A 16,066-nucleotide genomic window follows, 5' to 3' on the forward strand; every position below is an offset into this window, starting at 1 on the left:
ACTGTAGGTGTGTGATCTCCATACTATTCCCAGCAACCTTACTGACTTCAAATCCCTGTATTCTTCCTGTTGTCTTGGCTATCTTCAACATATTGTTAAGCCCCTCCATAGCTATGATGAACAGGAAGGGTGATAAGGGATCCCCTTGCCTGATTCCTCTGTGTGCACTGAAAAAGCCTTCAGGAGACCCATTGACGAGTACTGAAAACTTAACAGTTGAAATACAAAACTTGATCCAACTGATCCATCTGCTATCAAATCCCATTTGTCTCAGCATACTTAGAATGAAATCCCAATTCACATGGTCATATGCTTTCTCAATATCAAGTTTGCATAGTATACCAGGTTTCTTCTGGGACACTCTAGAATCAATTGCTTCATTAGCTATAAGCACTGCATCCATTATCTGTCTGCCTCTGATAAAAGCCATCTGTTGTTTGTCTACCAACTTATCCACAACTCTCTTCAACCTTTCGGTCAAAACCTTGGACAGTAGCTTATAGAAGCTTCCAATTAAGCTGATGGGTCTGAAGTCCTTGAGTTCCTTTGCTCCTATCTTTTTAGGAATCAGTGCTATGTATGTTGCATTATAGCTCTTTTCAAACATCCCAGTTGAATGAAAATTGTGGAGAGCCCCCATAATGTCATGTTTAATGATCTCCCAACATTTTAGAAAGAATCCCATTGTGTATCCATCAGGACCAGGGGCTTTGTCTATAGCACACATTTTTAAACACTCAAGTACTTCTTGTTCCTCAAAATCTGCCTGCAATGCTTCATTTTCACCCTCTGTAATGGTAGGATGGTTGCTGATATTTACAGAGGGTCTCCAACCTTCAGGTTCTATATACATCTTTTTGTAGAAAGAAATAATTTCTTCCTTAATTCTGTCTGGCTCTGTTATAGTCTCTCCCTGTACTTCCAGTTGATCAATATGGTTGTATCTCTTGTGGGCATTAGCTGTTTGGTGGAAAAACTTTGTATTCCTATCCCCTTCCTTGAGCCACAAAGCCCTTGATCTCTGTCTCCAGGCCACTTCCTCATTCTTCAAACACCCCTCATACTCCATGAAAAGTGTGGCTTTTTTTTCTATCTCCTCCTCAGTTAAAATTCTGTTGCTCTGATGTGATTCTAACTCAGCCATCTGATTGAGAAGGTTGTTCTTTTGCAATTTCAGATTACCTTGTTCATATCTGCTCCATTCTTTCAATTTCCCTTTGAGGGCTTTGAGTTTGCATGCTAAGATGTAATCTGGCCTCCCATAGAACTCAAAATCATTCCACCAGACCTTGATTCTTTCAACAAATCCTTCTTGGTTCAGCCACCAATTTTCGAACTTAAAATAGGATTTAGATTGTTCCCAATGTCCACACAACAAGGCTATAGGAACATGATCAGAAGTCACTCTTTGCATAGTGGTTTGCTTTATGTTGGTGAAAAGATTACCAGTCCTGCAACAGGTTTTGTACCACCCTTCTCTTTCCCTGTTCATTCAGCCCCCTAACATTCCATGAGATTAATTTTATCTTCATGGAGTATTATGTGATTTCCCCTTCCCCTTCCTTCTATCACCATTGCTTTTGAATTTGACATCAAAAGTTATCAAATTTTTTAACTCTTGTGCTCCCTTATGCTTTGCTCCTTTAACTTCTATTGTTTGCTCCATTCTGGCATGTCTGCTTGCATCAACCTGCTTAAGCAACTCAAGTGCTTCCTCTTCAAGCCCCTGAAAATCTACTCCAAACATCTTTTGAAGTTTAAGAAGATTTTGTTGTACCCATGTTGTTGCCCTCCGTTCTGAATCAGTTAGCACTTGGGTACGTAGTGGTTCAATCTCCTGTACATCCCAAATTTCTCCAGAATTAAACGTCTCCAGACGTTTTTGTTGTGACTCGTTTTCGTTTGCAAAGGTTTCCCCCGATATGATGCATGCATTTACTTCGTTAATGGGTAAACAGGAGATTTCCGCTTCTTTTCCTTCTTCAAATCCTTCTTCTCTTGGCTGGGTCCCCTCGAGATTCTGTAGATTTGGTGTTTTCCTTCCAGTTACATCGCGACTGGAGTAATTTTCCAGAGATTCATCAATCACCACCTCTTGAAGGTCAGAATTGGGCTGTGGGCTGAAGTTATTAAAAATAATTGTCGCCTGATCCGGCCCAGTTGACCTACTGTCCAAGTCTTTATTTTTAAAGATCTGCACATGCCGAGCACGTGCTACTTTAGTTTTTTTAAAAATTTGGACAGCTGCCTCCACGTGATTTCCTTCTGTTACATCAACATCGACAACCTGTACTTCTGCTTTCTCGGATATAGATGGTTGGGGATCTATTATCCGCTGTATCTTCAGTTGATCTTCTCCGGTGGTTGTTCTATTGCTTTCCGGCGGGAATTCAAATAGGGTTTTCCTCTCTGCCCAGATCGGAATTATGAATTTAGTTCCATCTCTAGAAATAGAGACTTCACTTGGAATGCTCCGACCATCACCTCGTATTTCGATCCTTGCCCATTTGAGAGGGAACCTTTTTTATTCACTCTTCTATTCTTATATCTGGATTCTGGACCCACCTTGATATTGTTAAATGCTCGAATTAATCATGAAGTTAACTTTTCATGATGCTACTTTTATTTTAGTACAATCAATATTAGCCTCTCCTAATAGTCATGCTAGATGAAGTAAGGTGGCATAAAGTTGGACTATGGTTAATTAAATATCTGCCTTTCTCTTAATAACCATGCTAGATGAAGTAAGGTTGCATAAAATTGGACTACGGTTTTGTTTTCTCCCTGCTGATGAGAGTCTTGAAACGTGACATCCTGTAGAAGGGTGATTGCTGAGGAGACAGCTTCATTGTATTTTTAATAGTCATCATTGATGAAGATGGTTAATGAATAGCTTATAATGTTTCAAACTCATCCCCATCTCTTAGTTGAGCTTTTTAGTTCTGGAGGGCATCTGGCAAAAATTATTCTTGTGAGATCTTTTTACTTGTAGGGTGATATCGGTCTAGCTGATCTGGAACTAAACTTATGCATCCAAATTGCTGGAAATAGTGAAGGAGATACAAGGATGCATTATTAGTACTGTTGAAATTGGTTCTCTGTTATTTCAAGATCAAACTCTTGGGTTTCTGCTTCTCTTGTTTTCTTCTTCTATTTCTAATGATCAGTATCATCTAAGTTTTCATGTTTTCTCTTTTGCTGCCCATCTTACTTGAGGATTATCAGTTGATTTGATGGAAAATTTCAATCATCCCCGGAGGGAAATGCAAAATATTAAGACTTATCATTAACTTTGATTTTTCATATTCTTGGGCCTATAGTACTGGAAAAGGAGAAAGTGATGCAACACAGTGGGAGGGCACCACTTTAGAAAAAGAGAAAATATAACAGCCAGTGGGTTCCACTAATGCACACCAATAGTAGAGCCCCTATTCTACAATCTAGTCATCATAGTGATTCTCTTTCATATTTACTAAATTTTGTCACCAAATGTGTTTTACAGAACAATCAGCTTTTCTTGTTCCATGAGTTATCAGATTGTCTTGAAGGATTCAGTGGATTCCATTAATGTACACCAAAAATAATGCTATTTAGTTGCGGGTTAGCATTACCTGCAGGTGGCTTACATGCTGTAGGGGATGGCAAAGTCTCTCTGGTCCAAATGATTAGCCATTTCCACAATATTGAGAGATCCAATTTTTTTCCTATTCCTATGAATTACATTGGACCCAGAAATGATACAAATTTTTACAATCTGGTCTTCTAAAGCATTCCTTTTGTGCTGAGGGTCCAGAAACAACCTCTCTACCCCACAAAGGTAGGAATAAGGTCTGCATACATCCTACCCTTCCTAGACCCTACTTGTGGATTACACTGGTGTGTTACTGTTGGTGTACTAAATGATGCTCTGTCATTTTAGATATTTTAGCCACCGGAATGAGGTCGGTGGACCCATAAGATTTTCTTGTTTCTGTGAGTCATCAGATTGAGTTGAAGATTCTTGTCTTGTATTCTTGGCAGTGATGCTTCCACTTCATCTAGTATTAATTTATATTATTGAAAGTTTCTGGATACAGAATTCTTTTTATGATGTCTGGCTCTTCGTTTTATCATGTACTGTTCGGGTTTTTTAGGCATATATGTAAGTGTGCTTCTTTCAATGAGGTCCCAGAATTAGCTATTATTTTCTTGTGTTTTCTTTGCATCTCCTGTTTTTTAATCGGCTGTTAGGATTTTTGTTTTGAAGTATTCTGAACATTCTTTTTTAAAACCTCTTGAGTCATTTCATAGGTGGCATCTTAGTCAAACTTTACTCTACTCTTGTTTACAGGGAGAGAAGGGCCGAGCTACTCCAAAAATGGAGATTAAAAGGTGGCGTTTTCTTAATTGGCTACACTGCTTTCAGAAATTTGACACTAGGGAAGAATATAAAGGAGCGTCACGTGGCAAGAGAAATTTGTCAGGCTCTTCAGGTAGTGTTTGTTACCCTTAGAATTGATAATTGTGATTTTTTGATGGAGATGAGAGGGAAGATTCTCCCCCAGTTACTTCATTTTCATGTCCTTTTGGCTTAATGTTATGCTCTTTTTTGAGACAAGCAACAATTCTATTCAGTAAAAACTTAGCCACCTCAGAAAAAGGTGCTAAGTTGGAAACTTTACAAGCATCGAAAAGGTACTTAAACCCCTGCCCAAAACCTTATATACATTACCAATTTAATATATTAACTCTCTGACTTCCCCCCACATATTCTGTTTACACCAAAAAAAGAACAAGCTAAGACAATTCATCCCAATTTTCTCGATAGAACTGCTAGTGCCTTCAAAATGTCTACCATTTCTTTCCTTCCACACCGTCCACCAAATGCAAGCAGGAATGAATGATCTTCCACCAGTCCTCCTCCCCACCTCTATTCCCAATACTCCACCAATTGTTCAGTAATGCCAAAGTAGAACTAGGTATTACCCAAGTTATTCCCAAAATACAAAAAAACATGTGCCACAGATTTATAGTTGTCCTGCCAAGAAGAGATGGTTGACTGTCTCGAATCGTAGATGTTTTAGCTTGGGACCTTTAGTGGACTGTCCTCTTTACTGTTGATGCTTTCTTCTAATTTTTGTCTTGTGCCCCTCTGTTTCAATATTCCTTACATGTTATTATTCTGACATGGGCCTGACTCAACTCCTTTATTTGAGTAGCTTCTCTTCCTCTTTACCCTTGTGCGAATCCGATCTTAAGTTCAACTCATTTGATTGAATTTAAGGAAGGCATCTGGATGTCAACCTGATGTGAGGATATTGCGCCATCTCCATTCCATCCGTTGGGCATAATAGCCAATACATCATCCCTCTTGATCGATTTCAACCCCCATTGTCCTTATCTGTCATTGTTACTGTGGTCGTTATAGTTCTAGGTTCTTCATGACCATCATCGGCACCACCTTGATAGGAATTTGTCATTTTTTAATTGTTACCGTTCTCAATTTTTTTAATGTCTTTTCTCCTCTGCATTTTTTGACAAGAAAAATTAAAGGTGAAACTAGTGTATGGATGCTTGTGGTTGAAGTTGAGCATAATACATTTCATCTCAATTAACCCAACTTGATTTTGAAATGTTTGTAATGCGTATAAACTCCTATTCGTCCTCTAAAAGTCATATTAAAAAAGAGTGCTGGACTCTGTTTCTCTGTTTGAAATGAATGTAGTTGATTCTTAGAAAACTTAGATTTGTGAATGCTTCTCCATGCTGTTGGGGTTAAAATTTTATAGCCCCCCCCCCTTTCTTTTGGTTGAACTTCCTTCTTTTTTTGGTTTAACTAGAGCAAAAATTTTCACATCTGATTCAAATATGTTCCGTTTGCCAGGACGGGCCCGACATACTTGTTTGTGATGAGGCTCATATTATCAAGAATACCAGAGCTGATGTTACTCAAGCCTTGAAACAAGTCAAGTGCCAGAGAAGGATTGCATTAACTGGATCTCCTCTTCAAAACAATTTGATGGAGTACTATTGTGTAAGGCTGTGATGAAGTTGTCTATTTGGTAAGACTTTAATATAGAAATCTAGTCTTACTATTTTGATTTCATGGCAGATGGTTGATTTTGTGAGAGAAGGATTTCTTGGCAGCAGTCATGAATTTAGAAACCGGCAAGCCATCTTTCCTTTTTACTGCACTGTCCTTACTTTCTATGTATTTTGACGATATTATCTTCCTGGTGCAGCTTTCAGAATCCGATAGAAAATGGTCAACACACCAATTCTACAGCTGATGATGTTAAGATTATGAATCAGCGATCTCATATTCTGTATGAACACTTAAAAGGATTTGTTCAAAGAATGGACATGAATGTCGTGAAGATGGATTTGCCACCAAAAACTGTCTACGTGATGTCTGTAAAGCTTTCTCCTTTACAGAGAAAATTGTATAAAAGATTTCTAGATGTTCATGGCTTCACCAAGGACAAGGTTTCTGGTGAGAAGATAATGAAGAGATCCTTTTTTGCTGGGTACCAAGCCTTGGCTCAGGTACTTTCTTGTTGGCATGTTTCTTAGTTTGCTTGTTTTTTTGCATGAAATTAATGTATGATAAGAGCCCCACAGTTAATTAGCTTACTTGTAAAAAGTAGCAAGTGACGACGTGGTTTACCATATCAATAGAATGCGAAACAAAATATCTTCAAGCAATATGAAAATATGCCTTTTGCACATGTTTGTGTTCTTATATTTACTACTTCTGCAGATATTTACTGAATACTCATAAAGCGATTCTAAATAATGTATTGAAAATGCAACAACTTAGCACCAACTTGATGCCAGGATTGTACTAGAGTTGGCGTTCTTTCTGTAAAAAAATAAAAAGTAGGATATTCGCAATGAAGGTCCTATTCTTATAAAGACTATGAAATTAATGTACTATCTTTATCCTTTATATACTGTAGATAGCACCAAAAAGTCGAAATATATTAATATTTGTATTTAGCTCCTGTACACTTTCTTCCCTTAAACACATCTCACATTTCTTTCCTTCCATATATAGCAGCATATACACGCAGGGATGGTGCTCAGTAAACCAGTAAAGAAGACTTTTTTTCTTGTCAAAAAAAATCTTCATTACTGGTTTACTAATACTGCTGGCGTTCCAACAATTAGTAACTCTTTGACTGTCTATGTAATAACAGTGACAATCTTTAAAAGATGTCAAGCCACCAAGCTATGCAAGCTGCCACTTCCAATTTCTTTGTTACAGATGAAACACCTACTGCATAACAAAAATCCTTGTCTCTGTAAATTGTTATGTGCAAGGCATGTATCTTTAGCCACCAACCATATGAAACAGTTTATTTTACAAGGGGTTTTAAACTTTCAGAGTTGCTTCCATGGTCAATTGTCAAAGTTAACTTCCCCACCCTTGAGGGTCTTGTAACATGACTGTTTAACTTTCAATTTTTCTGTACATTCCATATCACATTTCCTCCACTTGATCATTGAGGGATACCATCTCTAAATCTTTAAATGGGAGAACAATTCTGCGGATTTTCCAGTCAAAACAATTTCTAAATGAAATGCACCAAATGTGTTACCATTCCAGAACTGAGACAAGATTACTAGCTGTGTCAGTCAAGGTATAAAGATCATAGTATTCGAGTTATAGGTGGAGTATGACCTACTCAAGTGTCTTGTCAGAAACTAGTTTTGCAGCCTAACTGGATATTTGTAATTGTAGGCCATAATCTACTAATGTGTTTGCAGAGGCTTACTTGTGAGAGGGTAGTATAGGATTAGGGTTTCAAGAGCTTTACTCACCATATTTGTTAGAAAGTTACCTTTCTCCATAAAGATCCTGTTTCTTTACCGTATCTCCACAACCACTTCAAAAGCAAACTATCATTGTGTGATTTTAAGTTTTGGTGTGTTAGATACTTTTAGCAAATCTAACACATCTGTTGACATTTTTGAAGAGTCCAAGCAACATAGGCAGACTCCATTGCTACTTTTCTCTAGCATAACCTTGTCCCACGTCACCAAATGGAAAACCCCCTATCCCCGTCAACCTTCCATAAAAGTCCCTTCAAATTCTTTCTAGCTTCTTTTTCACATTCACACTCAATGAACTAAAGTCATAAGAAAAATAGGGAGAGTCTTGAACACTATTATTGAGAGTCACTCTTTCCTTCAAGTAAAAGGTACCACCTTCTCCAAGTAGCTAATCTTCGTTCAACCTCGAATTTCTGCCACACATGTTTTGATTTGTATCTCGCACCTTAAAGCAAACCAAGACAATTCAGAAGTTCTTTTTGGCTTTTGTATTTCCTAGACACCATTTATATCTGTTACCGTAGTAATATGAACAAGAATAGTATATACAATCCCACTTAGAACATGAATAGGAATATGATTAGTAAATAAAATATTACTGGGAAAAGTATTGTTTGTAGTGTCCTATTTGGAAAATGAGTCTAATATAGTGTCTATAAATAGGATCTTAATGTAATATTGTAGATACACAATTCAATAATATTCTTCTCCAATATTTCTCTCATAGATCAAAGCTTCTATGATCCTGGTAGAGAGTCAAAGAGCTTTTGTTGCCGGCGGCAGCTATGGCCTATATATGCCGCCCTTCTGGCCAATGCTTATGTTAACAAAAGTAGGGCTAATGATATATGCATGAACCCCATATCCAGGGGAAGAAAACACAGTCAAACATGCGTCAATTTACAGCGACTTTCTAGGACTATTTTGTGTCAACCTCGTATCCATCATTGTTCAAGTAGCACTGTGCCATCTTTTCAATGAGTACTTTCGCATATTCAATTTGCGTAGCACCGTGCATCTTTTTGGTGACTACTTTCTCATATCTAATTTGTGTAGCACCGTGCCATTTTTGTGGTGACTACTTTCTCATATCTGATTTGCATAGCAACCTGACATCTTTATGATGACTGCTTTCTCATATTTGATTTGTTTAGCTCTATGCCATATTTTCGATGACTACTTTCTCATATCTAATTTGTGTAGCACCATGCCATTTTTTTTTATTGAGAAAGTTATCATTTTATAGACAACAATACACGAATGGTGTATTTCAGTAGTAATTACATCAGGAGTATACAATAAGCAAAACCAAAATATCTATCATTTATACCCCTCCTAAACTATCTAAAAAGTGACTAATTGCCTCCACCTCTATGGGGAGCACCGTGACATCTTTTCAGTGACTATTTTCTCATATCCAATTTGCGTAGCATCGTGCCATCTTTCTAGTGACCACTTTCTAATATTTGATTTGCATAGAATCGTGCGAATTTCCCGATAACTTCTTTCTCATATTTGATTTGCGTAGCACCATGCATTTTTAGGTGATTGCTTTTTTCATATATGATTTGCATAGCACAATGTATCTTTCCAATGACTACTTTCTCATATCTAATTTATGGAACATCGTGCATAATTTGAAACTACTCTCTTATGTTTGACTTGCGTAGCATTGTGTTTTTTTTTTTTGGTGACTCCGTAGATTTGATTTGCATAGTTCTGTGCGTCTTTCCGGTGACGCCTTAGATGTGTCTTACATAGTTTCAATTTCATCAATGTTGGGCAAACTCCAACACTTCCTCAAAGTCCAGCAACCTTCGGCGACCAAAGCCCAACTTGCCTCACCGGTTGCAAATCCCTCACATGTGGCTAGATCTAGGGTTCTAGTGACCACATTGGTGTGTGAGCCTGTCCGGCCAATTTTCCATTGACTTTCTTGTTCAATATCGATTAGTCTCTTTATTTCAAGATGATTCATATATTTCATACCAAATTTTGAGCACTTTCCCACTACCATTTCATTGTTTCTGGCAGATCTGAGTTTTCCAGCCGTGTTTTCTCTGTATTTTAGAAAAACTTTTGTTAAAAAGGGTATACTCAGATATTTGGGCTGAATTGCGGTGATACTCTCTCCGATGGCTAAAGTAGCATTTGTCTTCCTTTTTCTATCTATGGTTGTCATTCGCCATTTACCTTTTAATCAGTTGGACATTAAGAATGTTTTCGCCATGATGGTCTCGAGGAAGAACTTTATATGGAGCAGAGCAAATACCTGGTTTTCTTGCTTAGGGGGATTCGCCTTGTATGTCGATTGCTCAGGTCACTCTATGGCCAAAAGTAATTTTCTCGAAGTTGGTATGGGAAGTTCAACATCGTAATTGAGGAGTTTGGCACGACTCGTAGTGGAGTTGATCATTCTGTGTTTTATTGACGTTTTACATCAAATCAAGTATTTCATGAGAGAACTTACACATTAAAATTTACTATCACTCTATGAGAGAAAAGATACTCAGGAGATATTATTACAAAATTTGTGAAGTCGAGTGATCAACTTGGAGATATCTTTAGCACCGATCCTCGTATTAGTTACATCTATAACAAGCTAGGTGTACATATGACTTTTATGCACCAATTTGTGGGGTAGTGTTAGAAAGGTAATAGGAACATCCCACTTAAAATATGAATCTCTTTTCCACTTCAATGAATCTCTTTCCCAAATTAATTTAGGTTTGAAACTGCTAAAAAAGAACCAAGATAAATCTCAATTATCTTAGTTGTGATTCTTCAGTACCACATAATTAAGCAGAGTATCATCTATGAGAAGGTGAGAGATTTCTACCTCAATGATCCTAATTCGGAACCTTTACCTAGACAAAATAGGGTTCACTTGAATAAGCATATGTGTTTCTTGTACAATTTTTTTGTTTATGAATTTGCCACTATTAGAATATAAAATAGCTAATTCCATAAAGATAACTATCTTTATTTTAGTGAAGTCTAATTCTATTCATAATGAGAAAGGTCATGTATACTAGAGGTTTATATATGATTTTCTATGAAAGACGCATAATGTTCTGTACAATGGGAACCTTATGAGTGAACCAAAAAGGAATTTAAAAAAAAGAGGCTATCCCTTAGATGTTTCCCTCAAAATATCTCCTATTTCTCTCATGATATGCCACCCAAAAAAGTGTTAACGGAGAAACATGCCTACATCCCACACTTTTACGTATTTAGTCCATGCTCTAAAGATCTGACTAGATAATGCTATCATTCATAATATTCGTCATGGTCCATTATACTCAAACCATCTTAATAACTCCTACAATAGACATGGGTGAAGCTACTTGGCAATGCAATGAAAGATGATCTGTTGCAATTTTTGGGTATGATTGGTTGCTGACAACTTGAATGTTATTAATTCATAGTGAGGACCAGCTTCCGCCTTAACTCTTTGCACACAATATTTTCTTTCCCTCACACTCTTATCAACCTTATTTGTTGCTCTATTATTTTTTAACTTGATCACTGTCTTCTTGCTTACTTGAGCACTTGCTCTTTACTTGTGCGTACACTATTTATTTGAGTGCACATACTATTCAAATGACCACCTCTATCTATTTGTGGTGATGCAAGGATCAGTGGATGTAGTATTCAAAATTACACCTTCCACCTATTACTAGAAATGTACCTTCTAGAATGCTTCTAGGCTTCTCATTCTAGAATTCTCACTCTAAATATTAGTATGATCCATATAAGTATAATCTTAATTATTTATCTCTCCTAATGATTATACCAAGCTTTCAATAACACCTTTTTATTGATTGTGATTAATAAACAATTATGTCCTTTCATAAAATGGCCTCATTCTGATTTACATTTGAGCTAAAAAAGTTGAACGTTTTTTTGCTAAGAGATTTTGTGCTTTTGTATAACAAAAACTTCAGTTGATTTTAAAGTTTTAAATATGAGGAAAATAATTAAATTACAATTTTGTTCAATGTGATCTATTTTCAAAGAATAAGAAAAATCTACACACATCTCACTAATAAGTTTGTGCTTCTCCCAAGTTTCTATTGAAAAACAAAAATGACTCATAAACCTAAAGTGAATTTAAAACGTGAGTTTTTTAATGCATAATGGGAATTTGCAAGATCTTTTCTAAAGAGTTCATAGTTATGAAACTTTTTAAGTTCAAATTGATAGAGAATTATATGAACGAGGAAAAATAATCTTAAACCTAGAGTTCGAAACATGATTGTCCTAATGTTTAATGTGAACTTTCAAGCTTTTATGGTTACCAAACTTTTCCTTTCCGGCCATACAAACCTATTAATTTATTTTATATATAAAGGTTCCTAAATTTAAAAAAAGTTCAAAGTAATCTTTGTGTTTCTTATTGCCAATGAATTGTGAAAGGTTTTAATGACATAAAGACTCATATACCTAAAAGGAATATGTTAGAGTAGGAATAGGAACAAGGATAGTATATACAATCCTACTTAGAATAGGAATAGGAATAATATGTAGAATCCTACTTGAGAAAAGGATTATAATGTAGTGTCCTAGTTGGGAAAGGAGTCTAATGTAGTGTCTATAAATAGGGTCAATGTTATAATATAGATACACAATTCAATAATATTGTTCTCCTATATTTCTCACATGGTATCAGAGCCTCTACGATCTTGGTACGATCTTGGTAGAGAATCAAAGAGCTTTGTTCTAGCGGGGGACTATTACCCATATAATTCTTCCTATCGGGCCGACGATTATGTTAGCAAAAGTTGGGTCATCGTGTATCTTTCTGGTGACTATTTTCTCATATCTAATTTGCGTAGCATCATGCATCTTTCCGGTAACTACTTTTTTCATATTTAATTTGCACAGTACCATGCATTTGTTTGGATTACCTTATATCTGATTTGTGTTGTAATGTGCATCATTCCGGTGACTACTTTCTCATATCTCATTTATGTAGAGCACCGTGCCATCTTTCCAGTGACTAATTTTTCATATCCGATATGCATAGTACCGTGCCACTTTCTACTTTCTTATATGTTTAGGGTCGTGCCATCATTCCGACCCTACCAATATAATTGTATTTCTCAGATTGTAAGCACTTTCAACCATCAAATCTAATACTCCGACCTATGTACATGTTCGGGCCATTTTTCGACGACTTTCTTGTTTAATATCGACTCGCTTATTGATTTCAAGATGATCCATATATTATATATATACTAGATTTTGAGCACTGTTTAGCCATCGCTGCACTGTGAAGAAGTCTCTATGGAGCAACCACCTAGTTTTGTTGCTCTGGGGGAGTTTAGTAGCCTTGTATGTCGATTACGCAAGTTACTCTATGGACTGAAACATTCTTTTTGAGCTTGGTTTGAAAAGCTCATCACAATAATTCAGGAATTTGGCATGACTAATAGTGGAGCTAATCATTATGTGATTCATAACATTTTGCATCAAATTCAATATTTAATGAGAAGACTAAGCACATTGAGATTGATTGTCAATTTTGTGAAGTCGAGTTATCAACTTGAAAATATCTTCATCAGGCCCATCATCGATCCTCGTATTAGTTACATTCGTAACAAGCTAAGTACATATTTCTATATGCACCAGCTTGAGGGAGAGTGTTAGAATCGGAATAAGAACAAGGATAGATAGTATATACAATCCTACTTAGAATAGGAATAGGAATAAAAATATGAATGAGAATAATATATAGAATCCTATTTGAAAAAGGATTGTAATGTAGTGTTCTAGTTGAGAAAGGAGTCTAATATAGTGTATATAAATAGGGTCTCAATGTAATAATGTAGATACACAATTCAATAGTATTATTCTCCTATGTTTCTCAATCAAAAGTGGAAAAGTTTCCTAACGTGACTTCACAAAACTTTAGTTAATATAATATTTGAAATGTTTGAAAAATAATTAATGACTATTTTGTTTGGTGAGAAATCTATTTTTTAAAGGGTGAACGATAATTCACTAAGGGTCTTTCACTTTTAATATAATATGAAAGTAGTTCAAATGTAATATGAAAATGTATTGTATAGATAGATAAATAAATATATCATTTAAATATAGATAGATAATTTTTTATTCATGAAGATTCCTTTATGTTTTTTCGCAAATTAAAAAATTATGACAAATTTCAATTTCTCAAGATCCAAAATGAACTCTAAAATTTATGTAAAAAAAGTGAAGTGAATGCTGCGTCAATCAATTCAATTTTTTATGTAAGGAATACAAATTATGTAAATATAAATATAAATATACATTAAAAGAGATGTAATTCACTTATTCCATTGACGCGATAGTGGAATTTAATATAATTAGATATCTTCTAAACCTGTAGCGTTTAATAATTTGGTTGAATTAGTTATATTAAATTTACTTAAATGCTTAGTATGTATGCGAAGAATACTTAAAGTAAATACATGTAAATTATTAAGAAATATTTTGGTAGCATTTTTCTTTCCAAATTAGTTTCCAATGCCATGCCATATCCATTGTCTGAGTTTAAGCTCCAATAACAAGACTTCACAGAAAATGTCCCTTTTCCGTGCATTTTGCAGATTGGAATATCAGGAACTAATGGTGGGGAAACGATTGTTGCATTCTTGAACTTCATTTAATGAAACCTCCAAAATTAAGTTATTTTTTTTCCTGATAATTTTCGTACAACTTCAACCTCAAAATATACAGAGTCCCCAAGTGAATGGTTTAAAACTTGAAAGCATCGAAGGGGGTATTCTTATAGAGTGTTTATACTAGGACAATGAATTTAAGACATATTTTGCATAAACACTTTTAACACTTAATTGTGGTTTAGTGATATACATAATTATTTTGATTTGTTGATTCTAAAGGTAATCATTTAGTTAGGTGTAAACACCCGGTGCCTATTTCCCGTATTTTATGTTAATACAAACATATAATAAACAAACTTTTCAAGTTTCTTGTGACATCCAAGAGATTAATTTTTTGGGCATCTTGTTGATTTTAGATATTTAATTCTACTTGAGAAGACCAATGCTTAGAATAGCTAAGACATTGATTTGCAATACATAGTGTACTTAAATTTTAGACCTTGAAAAGTAAAGAATGAAAGCAAATACTACTTAAAAACAAACAAATAATTTGAAATGTCGAGAAATCAAGATAAGATAATATGTCAATGTATATATTGATGAATGCACAACAAAGAACACCAAACTAAAGTTATAAGAGGAGAAGTGTAAAGTAGAGATGAAAGTACACCTGTATTGCACATGATATATTTTATTTCATAGTTGATCTTCAATTCTTTTTACAGCCCAATGATATTGTGTTGGAACATATTGATCCCATTACTAATTTTTCTTATTTATTTCTTGAGTTTGTGATGGTTTTTTCACATGAATGATTCAATGTAATTTCTTATTCAACTCCTATATCTACCAAAATGCAGAAGAAGTATTTGTTTGAAATTCTATTTGAATTGTTATTTGTTAAACTAAATTAGCCTATATATTAGTAGTAGAAATTATAACTCGACTAAAAAGTGCATACATTACATGTACCTTTGGATCTCAAAAGGGACAATATCTGAAAGAATTTGAATGAAGTAAAATCATAATGATTTTGAAGTTCGGAAAATTAGGGCTTCTTACATGATTCAAATAAGGAGAGAATTAATAAGCAGATTTTTAGATGATTCCAAAGTACTAAATATTAAGAATATACCTAAATGACTATTTTATCTAGTGTGAAATGCATTTTTATAGGTTCAAAAAGAAGAACGACATTTCATTAAGGATCTTCGTGCTTTTAATATAATATAGGATATAGATTGTTCCTATGTGAACTTTGAAAAGTATAGCTATTGCCCAGCTCGGATAACGGGATATTTATGGTAAGTGGAAGATCAACATGAAACTTGTTTAACAATATGGTGAATTCTCTGAAAATTGAGCAGAGGGGCGACTGGAAAAAGCGGAGGATTACCTAGGATTGATAGAGCTAACCTCAACTATTTTGGGATTGAGCTATGAAAAAGAAAATGAAATAAATAGAAGTTTTTCTTTCTTCTCTTTGTTTCTTGTAATAGATAGACAATCAACATGAAAATAGTTTTAAAAAACATGAAAATGTCTTTATTATGGTGAGTACTCTGAAAATTGAGCAAGTGGTTTGAGCTGGATAAAGCAAAGGAACACCTAGGATTATTATAGCCAACCTCAACTGTTTT

The 16,066-nt window shown here is 35.1% G+C and overlaps 1 protein-coding gene across 1 annotated transcript in view; it reads left to right on the forward strand.

The window, feature by feature from the left end:
* The window catches only part of LOC125854252 (protein CHROMATIN REMODELING 20), a 63,634-nt gene that overhangs the window by 41,041 nt on the left and 6,527 nt on the right, over positions 1-16,066 (forward strand). Inside the window, exons 15-18 of the mRNA XM_049533747.1 lie at positions 4,331-4,472; positions 5,864-6,013; positions 6,092-6,147; positions 6,222-6,525. Coding sequence (XP_049389704.1) covers positions 4,331-4,472; positions 5,864-6,013; positions 6,092-6,147; positions 6,222-6,525 — 652 coding nt within the window. The remainder of the gene's footprint in view (positions 1-4,330; positions 4,473-5,863; positions 6,014-6,091; positions 6,148-6,221; positions 6,526-16,066) is intronic.

The sequence above is a fragment of the Solanum stenotomum genome, chromosome 2 (assembly GCF_019186545.1).
Source record: "Solanum stenotomum isolate F172 chromosome 2, ASM1918654v1, whole genome shotgun sequence".
NCBI lineage: Eukaryota > Viridiplantae > Streptophyta > Magnoliopsida > Solanales > Solanaceae > Solanum > Solanum stenotomum.